The 25,000-nt window shown below is 36.2% G+C and overlaps 1 protein-coding gene across 2 annotated transcripts in view; it reads left to right on the top strand.

The window, feature by feature from the left end:
* Nucleotides 1–8,296: 8,296 nt before the first annotated feature.
* Nucleotides 8,297–25,000, top strand: part of LOC144977656 (alpha-protein kinase 1-like) — a 124,201-nt gene continuing 107,497 nt past the window's right edge. The window contains exons 1-2 of one of the 2 annotated variants that reach the window (XM_078923087.1): nucleotides 8,297–8,372; nucleotides 14,078–14,214. In XM_078923087.1, coding sequence (XP_078779213.1) covers nucleotides 14,190–14,214 — 25 coding nt within the window. In that variant the 5' untranslated portion in view covers nucleotides 8,297–8,372; nucleotides 14,078–14,189. Of the gene's footprint in view, nucleotides 8,373–14,077; nucleotides 14,215–20,319; nucleotides 20,984–25,000 lie in introns of those variants that run through there. The other variant, XM_078923089.1, reaches the window with a different exon arrangement.

The raw sequence follows: 25,000 nt of genomic DNA, 5'->3' as shown, positions 1-25,000 counted from the left end.
AGGGGAAACATAAATAATGGAGGAAGACAAAGTTAGATAATAATGTCTATAAATGGAAATAGACGGAGAAAATAGACGTAAGCCGGGCAAAATAGATCTAAGCCGGGCAAAATAGATCTAAACTGCACAAATAGATCTAAGCCCGACAAAATAGAACAGAGCGGGACAAAATAGAACAAATGTGACTCACCGTCTCTAAAAGGTATTATGTCGGGATGACTTGGGTGAAAAAAATTGAATTTATTGACAAAAATATGAAACTTGGGGTTTGTTTAGATTTGTTATGTTACAGAATGAAGACAATTTCTCACAATGCAAAAGCTCAAAAATTGGTATTTACTATCAATTTAATTCTAAAGTCATTTTTCGGGGTCCAATTCATTCCGACATAATACCGTTTCGAGACGAAGGGTCACAAATGTAATGGAATTGGAAATTTATTTAGCTCCATTATCCATTTACCTACACTTCTCAAACTTGAGGACAAGATGGAGAGGAGAGGATTATATGTAGATAGATGACCTTTGATGCCGGACTCGGAATATAAACACGCACTTAACACTCTCTCTCTCTCTCTCTCTCTCTCTCTCTCTCTCTCTCTCTCTCTCTCTCTCTCCTTACCAGCCATTTTCAGGATATTCCCCAAAATTTCACACCCAACTAACACAAAATATATATTTTTATCACTCAAATACAATAGCAGTAAATTCTTCCGATACATAATTTCTTTTGCAAAACATGCTCTACAACACACTGTTCATTTTCTTTAAATTTTATGATGTACAAGAGAAATTTGAATAAGAAAAATGTTGGTTGTATCGTAACGAATGTGACGATTTTCCTGTAGTTGTTATGGACAGGGTGACAATTTGGGCCAGAAAAATCGTCTTTCTTTCAAATATGGATCGATTTAGACGATCATAATTTGAAACCACTTTACATGTGCTTATGGATTGCCCATTATACAACGTGCAACGTTCGAACCACTGGGTCACCCCTACAACACTCAACACAAAGCTCTTTGGTGAGGCTGAGGACCTAAAGCGGACCACAGACTTCATAGCAGATATCGGACTGCAGCCATAGATGTCCATCAGAGGAACGAAGAAGAAGAAGAGGAAGAAGACGGTCATAACTAATCTTGTCAAAAACTGGCAAATTTTGGACGTGTGGGAAGTCTCCATGAAGTCCCAGGTTTTTAGAGTTTTTGACAAGATGAAGGGTATTTAAATCGATCGCTCAGCGGTACGTCTTTGTTTATAATAATAATAATAATAATAATAATAATAATAATAATAATAATAATAATAATAATAATAATAATAATAATAATAATAATAATAATAATAATAATAATAATAATAATAATAATAATAATAATAATAATAATAATGATAATTTATTCATCCAAAGGAAATTATTTTTGTATTCCGAAGTTCTAATTTCCTATATCCCCATTATTTTTTGTTGTTGTGTTTTATAAGGGAAAAGGGGGGATGGGTTGTTTTAATTAATTATCTTTGTCTTCTTTTCTTTGTTGTTGAAGGGGGGGGGGGGGGGGGGTGTCTTTTTTTTGTCGTTGTTGGTTTGTGTTGCGTTTTGGTTTTTATTATTTTTTTTCATTGCCTTTTTTGTTTTGTATGTTTTTTGTTTGTTTGTTTTTTTTTGGGTTTTTTTGTTTGGGTTTTTTTGGGGGTGGGGGGGGGGGAGTTGTTATTTTTTGGTTTATTTTTGTGTTTTTCTTATTTGGTTATCACAGCAGAGAAAGGAATGAAATCCAATCTCCAAGTGCATGTAAAATTCTGGATATGCAATACAATCCTTTCCCAATTCCATACCATTATATTCCTTCCATGATTCCCTGTCGGTGACAGTGACCTGGTCGTATTACAACCCCCTACAACTCCATGAAGCAAACACACAGGAATGTTTTTTGCTAATAAGACCACGCAGTATCGTGCTGGTCGATTATAATATGCTCTTTGAATTTTACTTTGCAAGATCAAAGAGGGTTGGGGGGTGAGGGGGGTGGGGGGGGGGGGGGGGGGTTGGGGGGGTTATTCAGGGGGGGGGGGATGGGGGGGTATGCAGGGGGGGGGGGGTAGGCGGGAACCCACACAAACATTGGGATAGAATCGCGACGTTGTATTGTATATTGTTCGTTGAGAAACCGTGAAAAGCTCCCCTGCCCCACGGGCCTTATAATTCCCTTTTCACGCCTTCTCAGCGTTTATTAAACTATTTTTTTTGGGGGGGGGGGGGGGGGGGGGGGGAGGGGTGAGGGGGGGGGGGGGGAGGGAGGGTTGGGGGTTGGGTTTATTGGAGTTTTTAAAAATCTTCTTTTCAATCATTGCTGTATTTTATTTTAAAAATATTTTCTTTCTTTTTCTTATTTTATCTTATCTTACTAAAGGCTTAATAGGAATTATCCTTTAAATGCCTTATACGATAGTTTATAATTACAGAATCTCATATAGCTTGCATTGTATCATTCACAGACAGTTTTACACAACTTTGAATGTCAGAAAAAAATAATTTCTTTCTTTTTTGTCAATAGGTTTTTCTTTCTTTTTGATTTTTTTTTTCTTTTGATTGTTTTTTTTTTTCGTTATCGCAGCAAAGAAAGATGTTTAATCTTCTCTCCAAGGGCAGGTAATCAATACTTGGATCTACAAAACAACCTTTTCACTATTCTTTCATTTCGCTCACGGTGACCTAATCGTGTTGCAATGGCCGCTTAAAACTCCTACAACAAAACACAAACAAACGAACACACACACACACACACACGTTTGTAAAGGAATTTATTGCCTAATACGACCACACAATCTTTCACCTTCGATTATTATTTACCCGATGACGTCTTCGCCAAACAAGCAATATAGGAAGAAGACGATGGAGGTGGATTGGACATAACAAAGAAAGTATTGGACTGGAACCCTCAGGGCAGAAGATCAAGGGGAAGGCCACGAGGAACATGGAGAAGAATTAAAGAAGCTGATATACAGAGAAGTGGTAAGACCTGGAATGAGATAAAAAAGTTGGCTCAGGATAGAGAAGGATGGAAACTGTTTGTCTGTGGCCTATACCCTGACCCAGGGTGAAAAAGGCAATGATGATGATGATGATGATTTTTCCTGGTAAAATCACGGATACCCGTTGTACCTTCCGGCACACAACGGCTATGTCGGTGCTAATGCGTCCCGTCCTCGTCACTGGTCCCGTCCCGTATGGCCGCCGTCTGTTGCCACTCGTCGAGATTTTGCTCATGGGAGGAAATGCTTAAGGTGTCATGGCTAAAAATAGAACTGAAAGGTATCTTAGGTAAACATCAGGGCCTTCTAAAAATAGAAGCCTCGGTAAACATCCATGAATTACTATTTTTAGGTAACATTTATCGATATTTACCTTTTTGTTATTTTTTCAAAACCAACATTGTGATGTGTATTATTCTGATTATTATTATTATTATCAACGAACATGATATTGTCATTAATATTGTTATTATTTCATTATTGTAATTCTTCTTCTTCTTCTTCTTCTTCTTCTTCTTCTTCTTCTTCTTCTTCTTCTTCTTCTTCTTCTTCTTCTTCTTCTTCTTCTTCTTCTTCTTCTTCTTCTTCTTCTTCTTTTTATTATTATTATTATTATTATTATTATTATTATTATTATTATTATTATTATTATTATTATTATTATTATTATTATTATTATTATTATTATTATTATTAATATTATTATTATCATCATCATCATCATCATCATCATCATCATTATTTCAAAGTCATCACAGTTCATCACAATACTTCCAGTTCGCTCTCTATGGCATTAGCGAGTTAACGATTACCTTCCCCGAACCAAAACGATCGACCAGCGACGAGGAAGAAAACCAGGGTCTGTCCTCAGGCGTCACTACACGATGCAGATCTTCGCGCACTGGGCGTCCTATAGATAGAACGAAGATGACGTCACTCAGGCCTTTGTTATTGTTTTTGACATCCAAGTTTATGAGTTGTTCTCACCAAACTGTATTAACCAGACTATAAAAGTTCATGGTTACACATAGTTTTGTGTGTTGGTCCGTTATACTTCCGGATGGCAATGTTGTGAGCTTCTTAGCCAAGCGCATACTACCCATAGCGACGTCTGAGGACTGACTCTCGATTTCTCCCTCGTCGTTGGTCGATCGTTTAGATTCGTGAAACGTAAGCGTTAACTCGTTATTATCGTCAGTCCACCTTAGAACGCGCCATTAGCTGACATACAAATAAATACCCCCAGCCCCTTCTTTCACCCCCCCCCCCCCCAACCCCATCCCATCTCTCAAAAGAAAATTAAGTCTGGACAACCCAGATAAAATATAAATGGATTTTCATGTCACAATGACCGTTAATGTTAAAATTACGTTTTTGTCAATTTAAGAATTTATATCTTTCCTTCTAGCTAGATATAGTTTTGATTATAGTTTCAATATCAAGTATTTAAACTGACCCCCCCCCCCCCCCCACTCACTTTATTTTTGTTTGATGCTTTTGATTATAAATTCAATTCTAAGCATCTAAATCCCCCTCCCCCCCCCCCCCCTTGGTTATTTGCTTTTGATTATAATTTCCCCCTTCTTTTATGATTTTGATTATGATTTCAATTTTAAGCCCCCCCCCCCCCCCCCCCCCAACTGAGCTATCGCCCCTCCCCCTCCCCCGTCCACAATAACATATGAAAACAATACCCAAATGTCGCATTATGATTGAATATAATTCCCATCCATTTTATTTATTTGCACTTTTATATAGAGCAAAATCCATTAAACGTGCTCAAAGCGCTTTAAAAAGGCGATATTACAATTTCTTCGGACAGACACAACGCTGTTAACGGCCAGGTACTCATTTTACACCTGAGTACGGTGAGACAATGTGAGTAAAAGAGAGGGTTTTCCAAGGACTCGTAGCCGCAAATAAATTGATCAGCTATACCACACTGGCATTTATACCGTTATGTGGTGATGGGCCACCTATATCATTTTATTGTCAATTCACTTGACTGGGGCGACATTAGCTCTCTCCTTACCGATCACTTTCAGTATTTTCCCAAAAATGACAGGCTTAACTCACTCAACCCTAACACCGACTATATCCGTAGTTTACCCGGGGTTACTTTTACCCCATGCCTATTCATTACATTTTTCTGAAACAAATGATAGGCGTAGTATCAAAGTTAATGTTTTTAGTTTTTACATGTTAATGATAGTTGAATAAAACTTATCTATGTACATGCTCATTTTAAATACATTCTTTCCTGTTTTGAAAAGTAGCAAAAATCTCTAGGATTGAGTGAGCTAACCAACAGAAAACAAATTGATTTTTTCAACTCAAAAAAGCTCTCTAAAAAGCTACATTATGTTCTTTTTAATCAAACAATGATTATTCTTCAAAGTTTGTGATGTACAAAATAAATCTGAATCAGAAAAATAAATGTGACGATTTTTATGCAGGTGGTAAGAAGAGGCTTAAGCGGAATATAATATGATATTTTGAAAAGTCATAATTTTGGCTTCCGGTTATTCTACTTCCGTGATTACGAGGAGACGTGCTATTCTTCACGTTGTCTTGAGTGTTGAGTGTCCATAAAGCTCTACCACCTCGCGACAACACTCAACACACCCACTTGGCACTTCCATCTTGGCTTGGGCGACGGCTATACCTAACTTGCCAATTAAGCGTTTTTATAGCTAATTCCAAAAACATTGGCGATTTGATGATGGAAGCATTTCTACATCTCTTACTCCTGCTCAGAGCGTAGCCATCGTTAAGTTATAGCCTGACACTGAAACCCAAAAAGTCTGGCATTTTGACGTCATTATTTGTTGTTTTTTTTGCACCGCCTAGTGACTTGTCGTTAGTAGATGGAAAAAAGTGGTCCCATTGATTGAGCTATTGAATACAACTAACGATTTGTTTTCTTTTGTGGCCAAAGACTGGCATTTTGACGTCATTTTGTTGTCAGTCTCAGGCTATAAGTTAACGATGGCTACGCTCTGGGGCAGATCTAAACGCTTGTTGTTACAATAGTGCCCAACGTTAAATAGGACAGTAAAAAATTTCGAAAATTGAGCTTTATATAGTGTAATATCCACTAAATGTGCTCAAAGCGCTTTACAAGGGGTCCCTGGTCAACAGCAAAATTTAACATGTAGGACGAAACATGACGCCTTTTAGGCGATATTACAATTTTTCGGACAAAGACAACGCTGTAAACGGCCAGGTACTCATTTTACACCTGAGTACGGTGAGAGAATGTGAGCAAAGAGCCTTTTCCAAGGACTCAACTATGCGCCGAGCGCGAGGCTCGAACCCTGGACCTTCCGATCCGAAAGCGAGTGTCATACCACTAGACCACATAGCCGCACAGAGTTATAGAGGGTATTGGGACAGTGCGGTTACGTTTTAAAAAAATGAAATTTCATCAAATAAATATTTTACCAAAAAAAAATTTAATGCTGTTTAGGCGATCAGGCACGTTCATTATTGTCAGTCCATTCGTGACATCGCCATTCAGCGGGAGACAAAAGACACATCATAATTTTGGCTTCCAGTTACTCTACTTCCGTGATTACGGGGAGGCAGGCGTGCGTTATTCACGTTGTGTTGAATGTCCGTGCACGTTCGTGATCTCTGGCATTTCGCGACAACCCAACCACCCACTGTCTCTTCTCGCTTGGCTTGGGTCCACGGCTATACCTAAGTTGCCAATTTGGCGTTTTTAACCCAATTCCAAGAACTTGGCGTTTTGATAATGAAATATTTTTTTTTCGGACAGAGGCAACGCTGTTAACGGCCAGGTAGTCATTTTCCACCTGAGTACGGTGAGAGAATGTGTGTAAAGAGCCTCCTCCAAGGACTCAACTATGCGCCGAGCGAGGCTCCAAGCCAGGAACTTCCGGTGGGAAATAGAGTGTCTTACCACTAGACCACATAGCCGCACATATTTCTTCTCAGAGGCAGATCTAGGAGCTTGTTACAAATACTGCCCAACATTGAAAAGGAATGTACGTTAAACAATAGAACTTCGTCGAATAAATATTACACAAAAATGCTTTTGAATCAACTTAAACATAGCCCTGTGCTGATTTTGATGGGATAGGTAATCATTTACTCCTGAGTCTAGTGAAGGATTTCCACAGGAATCCAGCAGCACGTTGTCATAAATGTGTTTTCTGACATCTCGTAACTGGATCTCATGGGTACTTGAAGCATCAGTTCTAATGGTGCTCAAACTACTATGTTATGACCATCGACCCAATCAGGAAATTCCGTACAGCACCCGGAAGCTTCGTCACAACACAACTAGATGGTCTGCGGTTTCGGGGTCGTTACCACAAAAGGGTACATGTTGGACAGGTCGAAAGCCCCCACTGATGAAGCGATTTTGCGTTATGCTGGTTCTCGGCCATCGTAACAGAGACGACGATTTGATCATTTAGACTAACCTTTCTTAGGAGGGTGGTAGATTGCTTGAGATCGTTAGGTGGGTAGACGTATAGTGGGTTTGTTGCCTCTTCAAGCTGTCAGGAGCACAATCACTCTTACATTTGAGACATAACATGGTCGTTTTTTATTTTATCCCCATCAGGACTAGCAGTCAGTATAGTGAGGGGTTGCATATTTGTTCCCAGTGTCATTTTGGATAATAATAATGTAGTTTGCGAAACAGGGTGCCGGGGGGGGGGGAGGGTTAATAAACAACGAATTATTGTTTTATTTAGATGTTTGACGCGGAAAAATTGGGCTTGGTATTTATATTTATTTTTTACAATGTATTTTAAATTACTTAATTCCACAATTTAATTGACAAATCAACACTTGTTTCACAAAATAAATATATACATTTTTACCCTTAAAATGGGAAGACGAGGTAAATTTTTATATCAAATCAAATTATTAATTACCCTAGACAGCGAATAAGAAAATTAAGATTAATTTGCTACTTACTGTATGCATTTTGGCAGAAAAAAATAACACTCGGAAAATTTTGGCATTTTTTTTTCAGACCATTTTCATTTGGCCTTAATTTGCGATTTGCTTGGCTACTTTTAAAAAATAAATCTGACAAGCCTTTGTCTACGCTATGACGACGTTGATGACATCGCTACAACATAAATGCAGAGGTTTCATTTCATGTCGTGGATCGATAAAGGAACAAGAGAGTGCGGGCTGCCTTTGACTAACGCCGGGAGCATGAAATATATATATGTATATAATATTACATAATATAAAATGTACATTACATTAGCTGGGAATAAAATTATAGTATTTCACAGGAGCGTGAGTTGCGGTGATCAAACGTTTGGATTCGGAGCTCCTCGTCAGCTGCATGTTTGTAGTGATTCAACACAATATTCTTGAGTTTTTCGTGTAGTTCACATTTGGAATAGCTAACTTTAAGTTTGAACCAAAAATAAAATGACTAGTTCTGTTGACAAATTTAAGAAATTGATAGAAAAATGATTAATTTAATTAAGATATGAATGTGATTAATGTTTAAGATAATTAATAATAAATGTGATTTATTATGTGCAGCTATGTAGTCTAGTGGGTATGACATTCTCGCTTTCCGGATCGGAAGGTCCTGGGTTCGAGACTCGCTCGGAGCATAGTTGTGAGTCCTTAGAAAAGGCTCTTTCCTCACATTCTCTCACCTTACTCAGGTGTAAAATGAGTACCTGGCCGTTAACAGCGTTGTCCTTGTCGGAAATACAAATTGTAATATCGGCTAACAGGCGTCGTGTGTCGTGTTCTACATTTTACGTGTTGCTGTTGGTCAAGGACCTTTTGTAAAGCGCTTTGAGCATATTTAGTGGATATTGCTCTATATAAAAGCTCAAGTTTTTTGTTTGTTTTTGTTTTGTTGTTGTTTTTTTTTTAAATTAAGATTGTTTCTATATCATGTCAAATTGTGGCATTTCATCTTAGTTATCTTTGTTAGAAGTTAAGATAAGATAGAATTTTTTAATTTGTTTTGTTTTAAGGTCAATATCCCTATACCTGTTTATTGTCGTATTTAAAAGACGGAGATAAATCTAAATTGGCAAAGTGACGACAATCATTGGGTGTCTCCCATGCCTGAGGTTAAAAAAAAAAAAAAAAGATAAGATTGAATTAGACAAATATATATGCGATATTTTGAAGAAAAAAAAAACCCAAACAAGTGTTGAAAATTTTGGCCAGAAAGCTTGTCCTTCAACTATCAATCGATTAAAATGACCCTCACCTTGGCAAAAACTCTCAAATCTGTAACTTGCAAAAGTCCCAGGTTTGAGAGGGATTTTTTTTCCAAGACGAGGGTCATTTTAATCGATCGATATTTATTTTATTTGAAGGACGAGTTTTCTGGCCAAAATTTTAAACACGTATTATTTTAAGAGTACAAAATTATAGCAAGTAGTCTAGCTCAGACCTGCCAACAAATATGAAAATTTCGTAGAACTCCGGATTCTTGGCTCCAAAAACAGACAATTATTATAAAGATCTTTAAATTCAATAAAACGTCTTGAAAAAAAAACAAAGTTTTGTTGCCGTAGCTCTTCTATAAGGGAGTTAAAAGCAATATTTTTACATATTCATGACAAATTGGTAATTTTTACTAGTATTTCTAGTGTCTAATATGTTTAGCCCTCTCCTTACCACCTACATCAAAATCGTCACATTTGTTACGACACAATATACACATTTTTTCTTATTCAAATTTATTTTGTACATCACAATGATCTTTGTTTAATTGATAAGGACATAAAGTTGTTTTGTAGAGAGATTGTTTGAGTTTTAAAAATGAATTTTTCTGCTGGGAAAGTCTGTCATTTTGGGAAAATGCTGAAAACGATCGGTAAGGAGAGAGTTAAATCCCCTGATAACTACGAATATTTTTCAAGTCCAGGGAGGTTGGCAGTTTTGTGTGTTGGTCCGTTATACTTCCGGATGGCAATGTTATGAGCTTCTTAGCCAAGCGTATACTATCTATAGAGCAATATCCACCAAACGTGCTTAAAGCGCTTTACAAAGGGTCCCTGACCACAGCAACTCTTAACACTTAATACGGGACATTACGCCTTTTAGGCGGTAGAACAAATTTTTAGGAAAGATACAACGCTGTTAACGACCAGGTACTCATTTTACACCTGAGTTCGATAAGAGAATATGTGAGTAAAGAGTATTTTCCAATGAATCAACTATGCGCCGAGCGAGGCTCGAACCCAGGACCTTCCGATCCGAAAGCGAGTGCCATACCACAAGACCACATCGCCGCACAAAGGAAGGATCATTGGGTCAATGTCTCATTCAAGCTTGGTGTATTAAAGACAACAGATTTCTTCATTTGAGCTACAATTGCAGGATTTTGTTTTTAAGATTTTATGTGCGTACATCAGCAATCATTTTGTCACCAATCGTTTGAAAACGGTGATACCTTAGTTTGAACAAGATGTCAAAGAAGGATTTATAAAATTAAAATAAAATTGTCATTTATAGATCAATCGTTAGCTGCCACTGCGGGATTTTGTTTTTAAGATTGTGTGTGTGTGTGTGTGTGTGTGTGTGTGTGTGTGTGTGTGTACATCAACAATCATTTTGTCACTCTTCGTTTTAAAACGATAATATTTTAGTGTCGACAATATGGATTTGTTAAAAATTTCGTCATATATATATATACAGGGACGGCTGGTAATAATGGGCAGGGTGGGCAAATACCAGCCTGTTTTTTCAAGTTATATGCTGTATTACCAGGTCCGAAATAATCAAATTTAAATTAGATAATTTCAAAAGTTACGACTTAAACTTAATACTTCATACTGAAATCAATTTGTGTGTATCTTTGATAGATTGCGAATCACCATGCACCCCGTAATGCATAAACCAGGATGCGCTCCTGTTCTTTTTATCACCCCCCCCCCCCCAACCACTCCACTCCACTCCGCCCACATCGTCATCTCATCGTCACGTCGCCTGACGGTGATTTTGCTGTCTGGCCTCTCTAGTACTAGGTCGGGCTAATTCAAATGAGCCCACCTTATTAACCAGTGTACACTAAATAGAGATTTTGGCAAACGAACTTTTTCTTATTTATTGCCTTACTTGTGCTGGGAAGGTTCCAGTATTGAATTAAATTTATTAATTTACTAATATTATATCAATTTAGTATTAGTTTGTGTTGTTTTAATATATTTGTTTATCCATTTAAATTATTTCTTTTTTTTTTCCCTCGTTTTCTTTAGTGTTTCTCAAAACTCATTTATTTAAATTGTTTTCTTATTTGTTTGTTGTTGTTGTTGTTGTTTTTTGTTGTTGTTTTTTGTTTTGTTTTTTTAACAAATTAATTTGTTAATTCTTTTTTTTTTTTAATTCTTAAAGTAATTACCGCTGTATTTTTATTGCCAGACAAAATAATTTTGCAAAACAATGTAATTTTCTATTGTATTTCCTCTAATAAAACAAAACACTTTTATTCAAAAGTCACGACTAAATAAATATATAAAATACAACCACCATTTTGGTTTTCTCAACAATTGAATTAGTATACGAGAAATACTCTTCTGAGTAATGAGATAGTTGAATTCTAAGTTATAGAGGAAATAAATACCTTTAAAGGAAGGGTGGGCAGATTCCGTACTTGCCCGTCCTGAAGCTAATACACACATAAGATGGTTCGCGATGAAGAGGCGGGAAGCAAGGGATTGGTTGGGTAAGGAGCAAAGATAACACGGTAATTATTGTGACGATAGTCAAACGAATACATGAGGAGAGATTGGTAACATTATTTTGTCTTAATTATATTGTATGAAGTATTGGCGAAAGCCTAATATTAAATAAACGTTGTTTTTGTTTGTCTTATTTTGACTATGGAACTGATACTGATACTTGTCATAGCAGACCTGCCTACTTTAGATAGGAAAATAAAAATCGTAGTTTTCAGGGCTAATAAAATCGTAGATATTTTAACTACCCTTTAAAAAAATCACCGGAATTTTCGTCTGTTTTGATAGATATCAAATTTTTAAAAACGAGAAAAAATAATTGGAAACGTAATAATGATGGTGATGGTGGTATAGTGGTAGCGGTGGTGGTAGTAGTAATGATGATGGTAATATTATTATTATTATTATTATTATTATTATTATTATTATTATTATTATTATTATTATTATTATTATTATTATTATTAATATTATTATTATTATTATTATTATTATTATTATTATTATTAATTATTATTATTATTATTATTATTATTGTTATTATTATTATTATTATTATTATTATTATTATTATTATTATTATTATTATTATTATTATTATTATCATTGTTATTATTATTGTACGTATTGGTGGTATTACTATTGTTGTATTTTTTTTTGGTGGTTATTAATGGTATCAGTTTATTGTTTGGTCCCATTTGCCATTATTTTCCACTTTCATGTATGTGGTCATCAAATTGTATGATTAATTGGCGAAAGCCTAAGATTGAATAAATTTTGTAATATCGTATGGTAACCATCATTGTCGACGACATCGTCGTTGTCATCATAATCATCATCATCATCATCATCATCATCATCATCATCATCATCATCATTAACAACAACAACAACAACAACAACAACAACAACAATATTAACAACAAGTACAACAATAGCAATAAAAACAATATCAACATCATCATACAATTTCCGTCATCGTCTCCACAACTATCATTCTAACCAACAGCACCACCAAAACCACTACCATAATTACCCCTCACCGCCTCGTCTTCCTCCTCCTCCTCCACCACCACCATCACCGCTACCACTATTCCAACCACTACCACCACCGGCACAATCATTCTGACCACCAAGACAGCAGTAAAAATTATGCAATTTGAGCTCTGAATGAAACTCGAGTCATATAGCTGTTGTTGCTTCTCCATGAAAACTTTAAGGTTACTACGTACTACTGAAAACCAGAAATATGTAAAAGCAATATTAATATCGCCGTTGAGGGATTAAAGCATCTCTTTAATTTTTCGAGTGAACGAAATGGACTTGTATTGTCAAGGTGTTGTCGCATTATGTCTCGTCGCTTTATTTTTTAGTTGTATTCTCTTTCGTGATTCATTTTTGATTACGTTTGGAAGAATTAAAATCTACTGGTATTGTCATTTCATTGTGAATGTGATTATTGGTGGTTGAAATATTTTTTGTTTAAAGGCGAAAAAAAAAATCAAAAAAAATTTTTATTTAAAAAAAAAAAAAAATAAAAAATAAAAAATATATATCATTTATATATATATATATATATATATATATATATATATATATATATATATATATATATATGACCGAATCCTCTTTGCCCCACCACTGTAAATAGGCTAGAACCGCCACTGTATATATATATATATATATATATATATATATATATATATATATATATATATAATCAATCGGTTATGTGGTCTTGTGGTATGACACTCGCCTTCGAATCTGAAGGTCCTGGGTTCGAGCCTCATTCGGAGCATAGTTGTGAGTCCTTGGAAAAGACTCTTTACTCACAATATCTCACCGTACTCAGGTGTAAAATGAGTACCTGGCCGTTAACAACGTTGTCTCAGAAGGAAAAATTGTAATATTGCTGATCAGGCGTCACGTTAAGTTCTAAACGTTACGTGTTGCTGTTGGTCAGGGACCCTTTGTAAAGCGCTTTGAGCACGTTTAGTGGATGCTCTATATAAAAGCTCATTTTATTTCTCGCTATTTTCTTGCACAGTTTGATGTAAAAACTAAGAATTTCTTTTTTTTTTTTTTAATAGATTCATTCCGACGTGCACGTATTTGCAGGTCTGTTAACCCAATTCATTATGGGCTCAGTGTTGTAATGGAAATCTAAACAAACAAAAAAGACCCAAACTGTATAGTCCATTAAACAGTGTTAAACTAGGCCTATAATTACGGTCGGATGTCAGACCTGCATATATGTATACGTCGATTCATTCAATTTCGATTCATTCCAAACTATTCTGTCTATCAATGTGTGAATAATTTATATTTATAGAGAATCAACTGACATGATTTTGTGACGGGATTGCTGGAAACGTGTGGGTGTTTTCTATAACTGATTTATTTCTTGGAAGTGACAGCCCTTTTCTGGGATTAGCTGCTGCCAAACATGAGTAAATTCAAGCCTAAGAAAAGTAGGTTGATTTTTATTTTTCTTCCTCATGAATGAGAAAGAGAGAGAGAGAGAGAGAGAGAGAGAGAGAGAGAGAGAGAGATGGAGATGGAGCGAGACAGAGGAGATTGAGATAGATAGGTAGATAGATAGATAGATAGATAGATGGATAGACAAATAGATATATAGAATGTAAATAGATGGATAGATAGATAGATAGATAGATAGATAGATAGATAGATGGATAGATAGATAGATAGATAGACGGATAGATAGATAGGTAAGTAGATAGATAGATAGATAGGTAGATCGATAGATAGATAAATAGGGAGATAAATAGATAGATTGATAGATAGATAGATAGATAGATAGATAGATAGATAGATATATAGATAGATAGGTGGATGGATGGATGGATGGATAGATTGATAGATAGGTAGATAGATAGGTATGCAGATAGATAAATAGATAAATGGATAGATACATAGGGGAGAGAGAGTGAAGAGAGAGAACGAGAGATAGATAGATAGAGATAGAGATAGAGATAGATAGATAGAGAGAGAGAGAGAGAGAGAGAGAGAGAGCGAGAGAGAGAGAAAGAGAGAGAAAACGAGGGAGAGAGAGAGATACTTGATTAAATTATCTTTTAAAATTAGACGAAGGATAAGAGCTGACTATTGATTTATTCCCTGTCTGTTACCTGCTCCTGTTACAATGTCGTCTAAAGTGTGTGCCAGCTGTATAGTGGCCTTAGGGCATTTCAACGGATGTCCCGATAGCAGAGTTAACTCACTCAATCTTAGAGATTTTTGCTACTTTTCAAAATTGGAGAAAAATGTATTAAAAATAAGCATGTACATATAAAGTTTTATTCAACTACCATTAACATACAAAAGCTAAAAACATTAGCTTTGATTCTACGCCTATAATTTGTCTCAGTAAAATGTAATAAATTAATAGGCATGGGGTAATAGTAACCCGGGTTTACTTCGGATATAGTCGGTGTTAGTGTGAGTTAATAGAGCACTCGCTATAGATAGTATGCAAATGACGTCACTCGGGCCTTTGTTATTGTTTTTGCCATCCGCGTTTGTGAGTTGTTCTCACTAAACTGTATTAACCAGACTATAAAAGCTCATGGTTACACAGAGTTTGTGTGTTGGTCCGTTATACTTCCGGATGGCAATGTTGTGAACTCCTTGGCCAAGCGCATTCTATCTATACAAGCAAAGGGACCAAGATCTGAACAAGTGTGTATGAAAACAGCCAGACAAAGAGCAGTAATACAATCTGTTTTTCGGTCAGAGACAACGCTGTTAACGGCCAGGTACTCACTTTATACCGGATTACGATGAGAGAATATGAGTAAAGATCCCTTATCCAAGGGCTCAACAATGCGTCCCAGTGAACAAAAGAATTAAATATAACAGAGAAAGTTCAAAAGGCCTAACAGGGAACGTTTCGGGCTCAAATGCCTTCTTCAGGAAATCTTCAGACATTTCAAGATCCTAATACTTGAGAATAAGACAGGCCAAATATTTCTCTGTCAATTGTCTGAATTTTATGAAATAATAATAATAATAATAATGATAATGATAATAATAATAATAATAATAATAATAATAATAATAATAATAATAATAATAATAATAATAATAATAATAATAAGTATAATAATAATAATAATAATAATAATAATAATAATAATAATAATAATAATAATAATAATAATAATAAATAATAATAATAATAATAATAATAATAATAATAATAATAATAATAATAATAATAATAATAATAATAATAATAATAATAATAATAATAATAATAACAAATACCACTCAAACATGCAGTATGAAACAAAGTCAAAGCAATATAATTCTACAGCGTTACAACTTAAACAGAAACGTTTTAAGATTTATTTTAAAAAATGAATTCTGCATCATGACTGCCACTGATATCTCTTGGAAGGGAGTTAAAGATAAGGGGTGGCGAATATTCAAACGCATTCTTGCCAATTTTAAATGTCAGTTTTTGCTTCATAAGTTTGTTTGTTTTGGTTTTTTTTTGAGCTTTTTGAGCTTTATATAGCACAATATCCACTAAAACGTGCTCATAGCGCTTTACAAGGTGTCCCTGGTCAACAGCAACATTTAACATGTAGGACGGGATTTACCGCATGTTAGGCGATATTACAGATTTTTCAGACAAAGACAACGCTGTTAACGGCCAGGTAATCATTTCACACCTGAGTACGGTGAGAGAATGTGAGTAAAGAGCCTTTTCCAAGGACTCAACTATGCGCCGAGTGAGGCTCAAACCCAAGACCTTCCTATCCTAAAGCGAGTACCAACCATACCACTAGACCACATTATAGCCGCACATGCTGTTATATTCGTTACTGTTCAGAGCTTTTTACAGCCACAGCTTTTATCAGCTTAGAACCACTAATGGACCCTGAAAGTCAATACGATGTAGTCCTGTTCATTTATCCATCCAGTTAATGAAATGAAACCTGGGACATTCACAGCCTGTTTCCTGTCTAGCTTTGGAAAAGACTCTTTAATTTCATTCTCGAACCGTACTTAGGTGTAAAATGAGTACCTGTCCGTTAACAACGTTTTCTCTGTCGGAATAAATTGTAATATCGCCTAACAGGCGTCATGTGTCTTTCATATCTCTTTACAGTCATCGACTTGTATCAGCTTAGGAATACTAATAGTCCCAGAAAGTCGATATGATGCAGTTCGTATCATTTATCTTTCTAGTTAATATTCGGATTCGTTGACAACTTTCAAATCTCGATTAAAGTTTTATCTTTTTACGTCATAAGTTGCAATACTATATTATAATATTTTGTTGTTTGTTAAATTGAATTCGTATCACTTTTCCATCAAACTTGTCTGACTGTAATATGTTTTGTTTTATATTACTGTAAAGCGCTTAGAATCTGTGAGTACGGGGTCAAGCGCTATATAAATGCCATTTATTATTATTAATATCCTGGAACCTGTGACATTCACAGCCTGTTCGCTGCCTATCTTTGAAAAAGACTCTTTACTTACATTCTCGAACCGTACTCAGGTGTAAAATGAGTACCTCGCCGTTAACAACGTTGACTCTGTCGGAATAAATTGTAATATCGCCTAACATCGTCATGTATGGTTCATAGCTTTTTACAGTCCACATCTTTTATCAGCTTAGGAACAATAATCGTCTCAGAAAGTCGATCCGATGCAGTTCGTACCATTTATCTTTCCAGTTAATATTCGGATTCGTTGACAACTTTCAAATCTCACTTTAAGTTTTATCTTTTTTACGTCATAATGTTGCAATACTAGACTATATTATCATATTCTGTTGTTGTTAAATTGAATTCGTATCACGTTTCCATCAAACTTGTCTTACTGTAATATGTTTTGTTTCATATCACTGTAAAGCGCTTAGAGCCTGTGACAACGGGGTAAAGCGCTATATAAATGCCATTTATTATTATTAATATCCTGGAACCTGTGACATTCACATCCTGTTTCCTGTTTATCTTTGAAAAAGACTCATTACTCTCATTCTCTAACCGTACTCAAGTGTAAAATTAGTACCTGGCCGTTAACAGCGTTGATAAATCGTAATATCGCCTAACAGGCGTCATGTTTCGTTCATAGCTTTTTACAGTCCACATCTTTTATCAGCTTAGAACCACTAATCGTCTCAGAAAGTCGATGCGATGTAGATTGGGTCATCTATCTTTCCTGTTAATATCCTAAAACCTGTGACATTCACAGCCTGTTCCCTGTCTACCTCTGCGTCTTTTCGCATCAATTTTCCATAACAAGACTTTTTACTACTCTCCTCTCTCTCTCTCTCTCTCTCTCTCTCTCTCTCTCTCTCTCTCTTTCTCTCTCTCTCTCTCTATCTATCTATCTATCTCTATCTATCTATCTATCTATCTATCTAATATCACATATCATATAGTTATATATATAATATCACATATCTTAAATTGATTATTCCAATCAGTTGAGTGTAATGAAGGCCGTGAGCCAGGGAAAGAGTGAACACATGCGATTAGATAGGAAGCCGAGGCGTCCCTATCTGCTGGAAAGGAAGCTAAATGCCAGTCAATTGATGAAGAGCTGGTTGACAAAAAGACCAATAAACTTCATCATTCAAAGTGGTGTGAACGACGTATTCGTATTTGCAGGTCCGATAACCTAATTCCTTATGGGCTCATTGTTGTAATGGAAATCTCAAAAAAAAATTAAACTAGTCTCATAATTGGGTTCGGATGTCAGACCTGCATATTGATATACGTCGTGTATGAATAATGAAGCAATTTTCACAGGGCTACCTATGCACGCGTGCGTAAGCGTGTGAAACGCGTGATCGGAATGAACGCATTCGATTCATCCCTTGCAACTTGTTTGCACCACTCGGCACCCAGAGCCACCAACCAACCAACCGACAGGCTGAGTGAATGAAGTCGCTTCTCTCTACAGTGCGAAAGTATTTTTGTTATAATTTCTTTGGTTTGCTCAAAAAGAACGCACGCACGCACGAGAGAGGCGAATAGTAGATAGAGCGGCGGTTAAGAAGAAATTGAGTTAACTAGGCCGATGCGATCGACCCACCACTGACTGGCTGCATTCTGAGTATCGAGTACTTGAAATCTATGTCGAAGTGCCTCACGTTTTTTTGTTTGTTAAGCAAGCCGATATTGAGTGTGTCTAATATTATGGAATGTTTATGTTTTGTTTATTTCCTTGTGATTTCCGAATGTCCTGTGGTGTATTGCTTTGAAGGGGTATCGAAATACATGCCCTATTGTGCTTTAAATGTCAGAATATTGTGTACCGGCTACGTGTATTATAGGCTGAAGCGACATGCATTTTACTTATTTTAACTCACTCAATCCTAGACGGTTTTGTTATTTTAAAAATTGGAAAAAATGTATTAAAAATGAGCATGTACATAGATAGTTTTATTCAACGACCATTAACATGTAAACATTAAGACCATTAGCCTTGATACTACGTCTATAATTTGTCTCAGAAAAATGTAATAAATAGGCATGGGGTAAAAGAAACCCGGGCAAACTACGGATATAGTCGGTGTTCGGGTTGAGAGAGAGTTAAGTATGCCGGCATAGAGCGTTCTATGGAATGTTAAATGTTGTTTATTTCCTATTGACTTCGGAATGCTGTGTTATATTATATATCGATGTGACCGGTATCGAATAACATGCCCTATTGTGTTATAAATGGCAGATTAACGAGTACTTGTTATTTGTGACCCCTCGTCTCAAAATTGTATATGTCGGGATGGACCAGGTGCTAAAAAGTCAAATTATAGTTAAACTGGTGAAAAATATGAAACATTGGTATTTAGCACAGTAAAATATAATATTCCTTCTCCTCTATAAAGCATGTAAACTCAACTTAAGTCTGATATTTCTGGCTATAAATCCCATTTTCACTATCTTAATCATCCCGACTTAATACCGTTTTGAGACGAGGGGTCACATTTGCGATATATGTCGAAGTGCCCCACATTTGACTTCATCACGTCTACATTGAGTGTTTCTGATATAGAATGTTAATTTTTTAAACATTTTCTGTTGATTTCCGATTGTTGTGTAGTAGAATGGTGTGACGGGTGTCGAGTTCCATGGTCTATTGTGTTTTAAATGCCAGTCGAATCAGCACGATGAGAGAGGTGACCTTTTGTTTCCATTAATGGAAAGGTCATTCATTCCTAATAGACAAGAAAAGCAATTAATCAACAACAACAAAAAATAGACTTCACAAACATTCATAATAATTGTGATGTCTGAGACCTCACATTAATAATAATAATAATAATAATAATAATAATATAATAATAATAATAATAATAATAATAATAATAATAACAATAATAATAATAATAATAATAATAATAATAATAATAATAATAACAATAATAATAATAATAATATATACTTGATTCATCCAAAAAATGGAAATTCGTTTACAAACGTGGCATGCATAAAAATGTATAAATATAAAGTTAAGATGTATATAATATGTGGAATAACTCTTTAATAATTTCTTTTGTTCTTATTCATAGCTTCAAAATTGGAGTAGATCTAGCTGTGTATATGAAAATGTGACCTTTTACTCAAAACGGTATTTTGTCGGGGTGAAACAAGTGCCAAAAAAAAAAAGTGAATTTTACGTAGAAATATTCAGAGTGACAAAATCGGGAGCAGGCACTGGTGTGAGATAAAGATCTGTCGATAAAATATTGTGTATGCGACTATGCCAGGCAAAACAGAAAGAATAATATAAGAACATTTATAAAACAAACAAAACAAACAAAAAACCCAGACTGCCCAGACAAAGCATAAATAAAAATATAAGGAAAAAAACATTAAAAAAAGATTAGCCTGGCTTTGACTGTAGAATAAGTGGGCGTCCGCTGCTATAACATGTCATAGTTCATTGCTTCGTATACGATGGACGTGTCTTTCCAGGAAAATTACGTAGAATTATTCAGAGTGACAGATTAGGGAGCCGGCACTGGTGTGAGATAAAGATCTGTAGAACAAATTGTGTAGAGACCATGACAGATAAAGCAGAAAGAATAATATAAGAACAACAACAACAAAAAAACATTATTAAAACAAAACAAAACAAAACAAACCCAAGACTGCCTTGACTGTAGAATAAGTGGGCGTCAGCTATAATATAATATATTATCATCGTTCATTGCTTTGTATACAACACACGCACGTGCATTTCCAGGAATAGAAGGTGAGTATAGTAGGAAAATGTACTCATCGCCTCCTCTCGATCTTTAATAACTTTTATCAGGCACTTTTTTTTTCAGGAAATCATCGAAGTCCAGTATATGTGGTAGACAGAATTGATGATGTGAAGTGAAATTATATTATGTCAACACAAGGATTCAACGTTTTAAGTTCAGTGAAAATCTTATCGTCCTTTAAAAAAAAATAAAATAAATAACCAAATATTAAAAAAAAACAAAAAACAAAAAAGTTGATCCTATATATAGCGCAATATCCATTAATGTGCTCAAAGCCAACAGCAACACGTAACACGTAGAACGTTACATTACGTCTGTTAGGCCATATTACATTTTTTCCGACAGAGACAACGCTGTTAACGGCCAGGCACTCGTTTTACACCTGAGTACGGTGAGATAGTGTGAGTAAAGCGTCTTTTCCAAGGACTCAACTAAGCACCGAGAGAACAAACGCAGTAAATTCCTTAGAAATAGACAACTCAGCATTTCTAATTCTTTAAATATTCATCCAGAAGTTATTTGGTTTGTTACATAATATTGCGGACAATGCTTTGCTATAGATAGTATGCACTTGGTCAAGGAGTTCACAACATTGCCATCCGGAAGTATAACGGACCAACACACAAAATCTGTGTAACCATGAACTTTTATAGTCTGGTTAATACAGTTTAGTGAGAACAACTCACAAACGCGGATGGCAAAAACAATAACAAAGGCCTGAGTGACGTCATCTGCATACTATCTATATAATATTACAGATAGTCGTATTTGATAGTTAAATATCCGGACACAGGAGCAAGTGCTCATTCCCAAAATGTCCCGGGGTTTTGTTTGTTTATTTGTGTTTGCTTAAGTTTTTAAAAATATGATTTTGTTGTTGTTTTGTTTTATGTTTTTGGTTGTTCTTTTCTTATCCGTTTTCTACTTTTGTTGTTCTTTAAAAAAAAAAAAAAGGGGGGGGGGGGGGGGAGGTAGGTCTTCTTTCTGTTGCTTATTTTATTGTGTATCATTTTGTTCACCTTTTCTTTAAAAACTCACACATGAACTGTGTTTGTTTTAATTTGTTTCTCCTTCTACCTTCCTGCATATCTTCAAACCACCTATTATGGGGTGTATTGTCACAGGCTTTGGTGTTTAGGCTTAGAGTGGCACAGAAGCGATGAAGTCTCTGAACCGCTTTCGTTTTCGGAGCTAACTACATCCGCAGGCAGGCTGTTCCAAATTCTAATCGTTGACGGAAAAAAACAAAAACAAACAAACAAACAAACAAATAAACACTGCTCATGACATTGCACTTGGACTTGGGAATGCACGATCGTGTCAATTTGTTAATGCATGCTTGTTATATAAACAAAGTAAAATAAAAAAAAAGGGGGGGGGGGGGGGTATATCAAGAAAGAAGTATGAATGAAAATTTAAACAACGTTATGTCGAGATCAAATTCCCAATTGAATGCCCACGCATATGATTAACATAGATATTATAGCTTATCGATCGATTGGGAGAGAGAGAGAGAGAGAGAGAGAGAGAGAGAGAGAGAGAGAGAGAGAGAGAGAGAGAGAGAGAGAGAGAGAGAGAAGGGTTTGATTTGTATTGGAATGTTGAATGAAAGGACGGTGTGGGAATTGTGCCAGATAGAGGTTGGTTGAGTAAGTCATGGGGGAGGGAATGGGTGGGGGCGTAATGAATGGTGGGAGGGGAAGAAATGGCTTTGAAAGGAAAGGGAGGGGAGAAGGGGGGGGGGGGAGAGAGTGAAAGAGAGAGAGAGAGAGAGAGAGAGAGAGAGAGAGAGAGAGAGAGAGAGAGAAGGGAGAGAGAGAATAAGAGAAAGTGAATGAGAGAGAGGTGGGAAAGACGGAGAGAGAGAGAGAGAGAGAGAGAGAGAGAGGAGAGAGAGAAGAAAAAAAGAAAGAGAGAGAGAGAGAGAGAGAGAGAGAGAGAGAGGGAGAGTGAATAAGAGAAAGTGAATGACAAAGAGGTGGGAAGGATGGAGATAGAGAGAGAGGTAGATAGATAGATAGACAGAGAGAGAGAGAGAGAGAGAGAGAGAGAGAGAGAGTGAATAAGAGAAAGTGAATGAGAGAGAGAGAGAGAGGGGTGGGAAAGATGGGGGGAGAGAGAGAGAGAGAGCTGGAGGAGAGAGATAAAGAGTAATAATGATATATAGAGATAAGGGAAAGAGGTGAGAGGGAGAGTGGGGTAGGGGTGGGGGGGGGGGGGCAAAGAGTCACAATATTAATGGATATTGATCATATAACGCAAATACAGAAACTGCACACAAGATAAAATTAACACTGATAATGCTGTGCATAACACTGGTATGTGTTTGTGTGTGTGTGTGTGTGTGTGTACGTGCATGTGTGAGAGTGAGAGTGTGTGAGTGAGAGAGAGAGAGAGAAAGTCTGAGTATGTGAGTAAATGTGAGAAAAGTAAAAAAGTGATGAACAGAGAGAGAGAGAGAGAGAGAGAGAGAGAGAGAGAGAGAGAGAGAGAGAGAGAGAGAGAGAGAGAGAGTTTTTATATATTTCTGCACATTCCACGTTGAGGTGATTAGTGATAAAGTGATGATGATGGGCGATGAAGTGTTGGCAGGTATCAACCAATTATGGTGCCATCGCTAAATTAATCGTGTTTTCGATCAACCTCATTATGGCACCATTTATGTTATACCATTCTGATGGGATACGCCTGTGTCGCATAAACCTCTCCAACCGCATAATCGAGAATTCGGTTATACGAGATTTGTTTTTTTTTCTTGTTTATTTTTTGTTTTTGTTTTTTATTTTATTTTATTTTATTGTTTTGTTTGTATAGTCTTGTGTTTTGGTAAATGTGCCATATATCCAATTTAGATCATTCTCACGTCATTAATCTTGAATACTTTTTTTGTTGGTCAGGGACCCTTTGTAAAGACCTTTGAGCACGTTTAGTGGATATTGTGCTATTTAACAGCTCATATTATTTATATATAGAATATCGCACACATAATATACATAAATAGCCACTCTTTTCCCAGTGTTCCTTAACGGAACACAGTTGAGAAAACTGCATGTGCAGGTGCAGGTGTAGGTGCAAGTGTAGGTGTAGGTACCTACTTTTTCATCTCTTATTAATTCAATTTGATGCCTTGATATCTACCTACACTTTTACCTGCCTATATTTTTACCTGCATTCCCCAAGGTAAATAAAGCAAAAAACGGCATCCATCCATCAATCTACAGACACGCCTCGCAGGAAACGTTAATAGGGGGTGATAGGAGTTCAGGCTGAAAACGTATGGTAGGGAAAGGATTTCTCTCTTGAGATATTCTGTGGGCGATCCATAGCTTAGGATTTGGGAGTGCTTGTGTTTTTGTTTTTTCTTTGGGGGAGGTGTGGGGGGTATTTTTTGGGGTGGAATGGGGGAATTTTTTTTTTTTTTTTTTTTTGGGGGGGGGGGGGGGGGGGGGGTATTTTTTTTGAGGGGGGGGGGAGTGTGGATTTTGTTTTTTGTTTTTTTTTGGGGGGGGGGGGGGGGGCGGGGGGGGGGATATTTTGGGGTGGTTGTTGATTTGTTTGTTTGTATCGATCACCCATGGAATATCTCTTGATATAGCGTTGGGTTTGGGATTGTTTTGGTTTGTTTTTTAGGGGGGAAGGGGATCTTGGGGGTGGGAGGGGGGAGGGGGTGGGGAGGTGGTTATTTGTTTGTAATGCTATTTTTAGGTCTGAGAAAGTGTGTATGATTTTTGGAAGAGAGGGAGGGGGAGGGGGGGGGGGGGGGGATAGGTATGGTCTGAGCTTCGTACCCGATAGGTACTGAATAAGTCTACCTGTTGTTGTGCCATGTGGTCTTGAGCAAGTCACCTCGACCAAGCGTTGCGGTCTGCATTGCATCTGCATCTACACACACACACACACACACACACACACACATATATATATATATATATATATATATATATATATATATATAACTACTTTGTTTTTTGGTTTTGTTTGTCTTTTTGTGTGTTAGTATTATA

Source organism: Berghia stephanieae, chromosome 7, assembly GCF_034508935.2.
Source record: "Berghia stephanieae isolate SIO BIC M18660-M18661 chromosome 7, UCSD_Bste_1.3, whole genome shotgun sequence".
Lineage (NCBI taxonomy): Eukaryota > Metazoa > Mollusca > Gastropoda > Nudibranchia > Aeolidiidae > Berghia > Berghia stephanieae.
The sequence above is the reverse complement of the archived record's forward strand: the minus strand, read 5'-3'. Positions and strand labels throughout refer to the sequence as shown.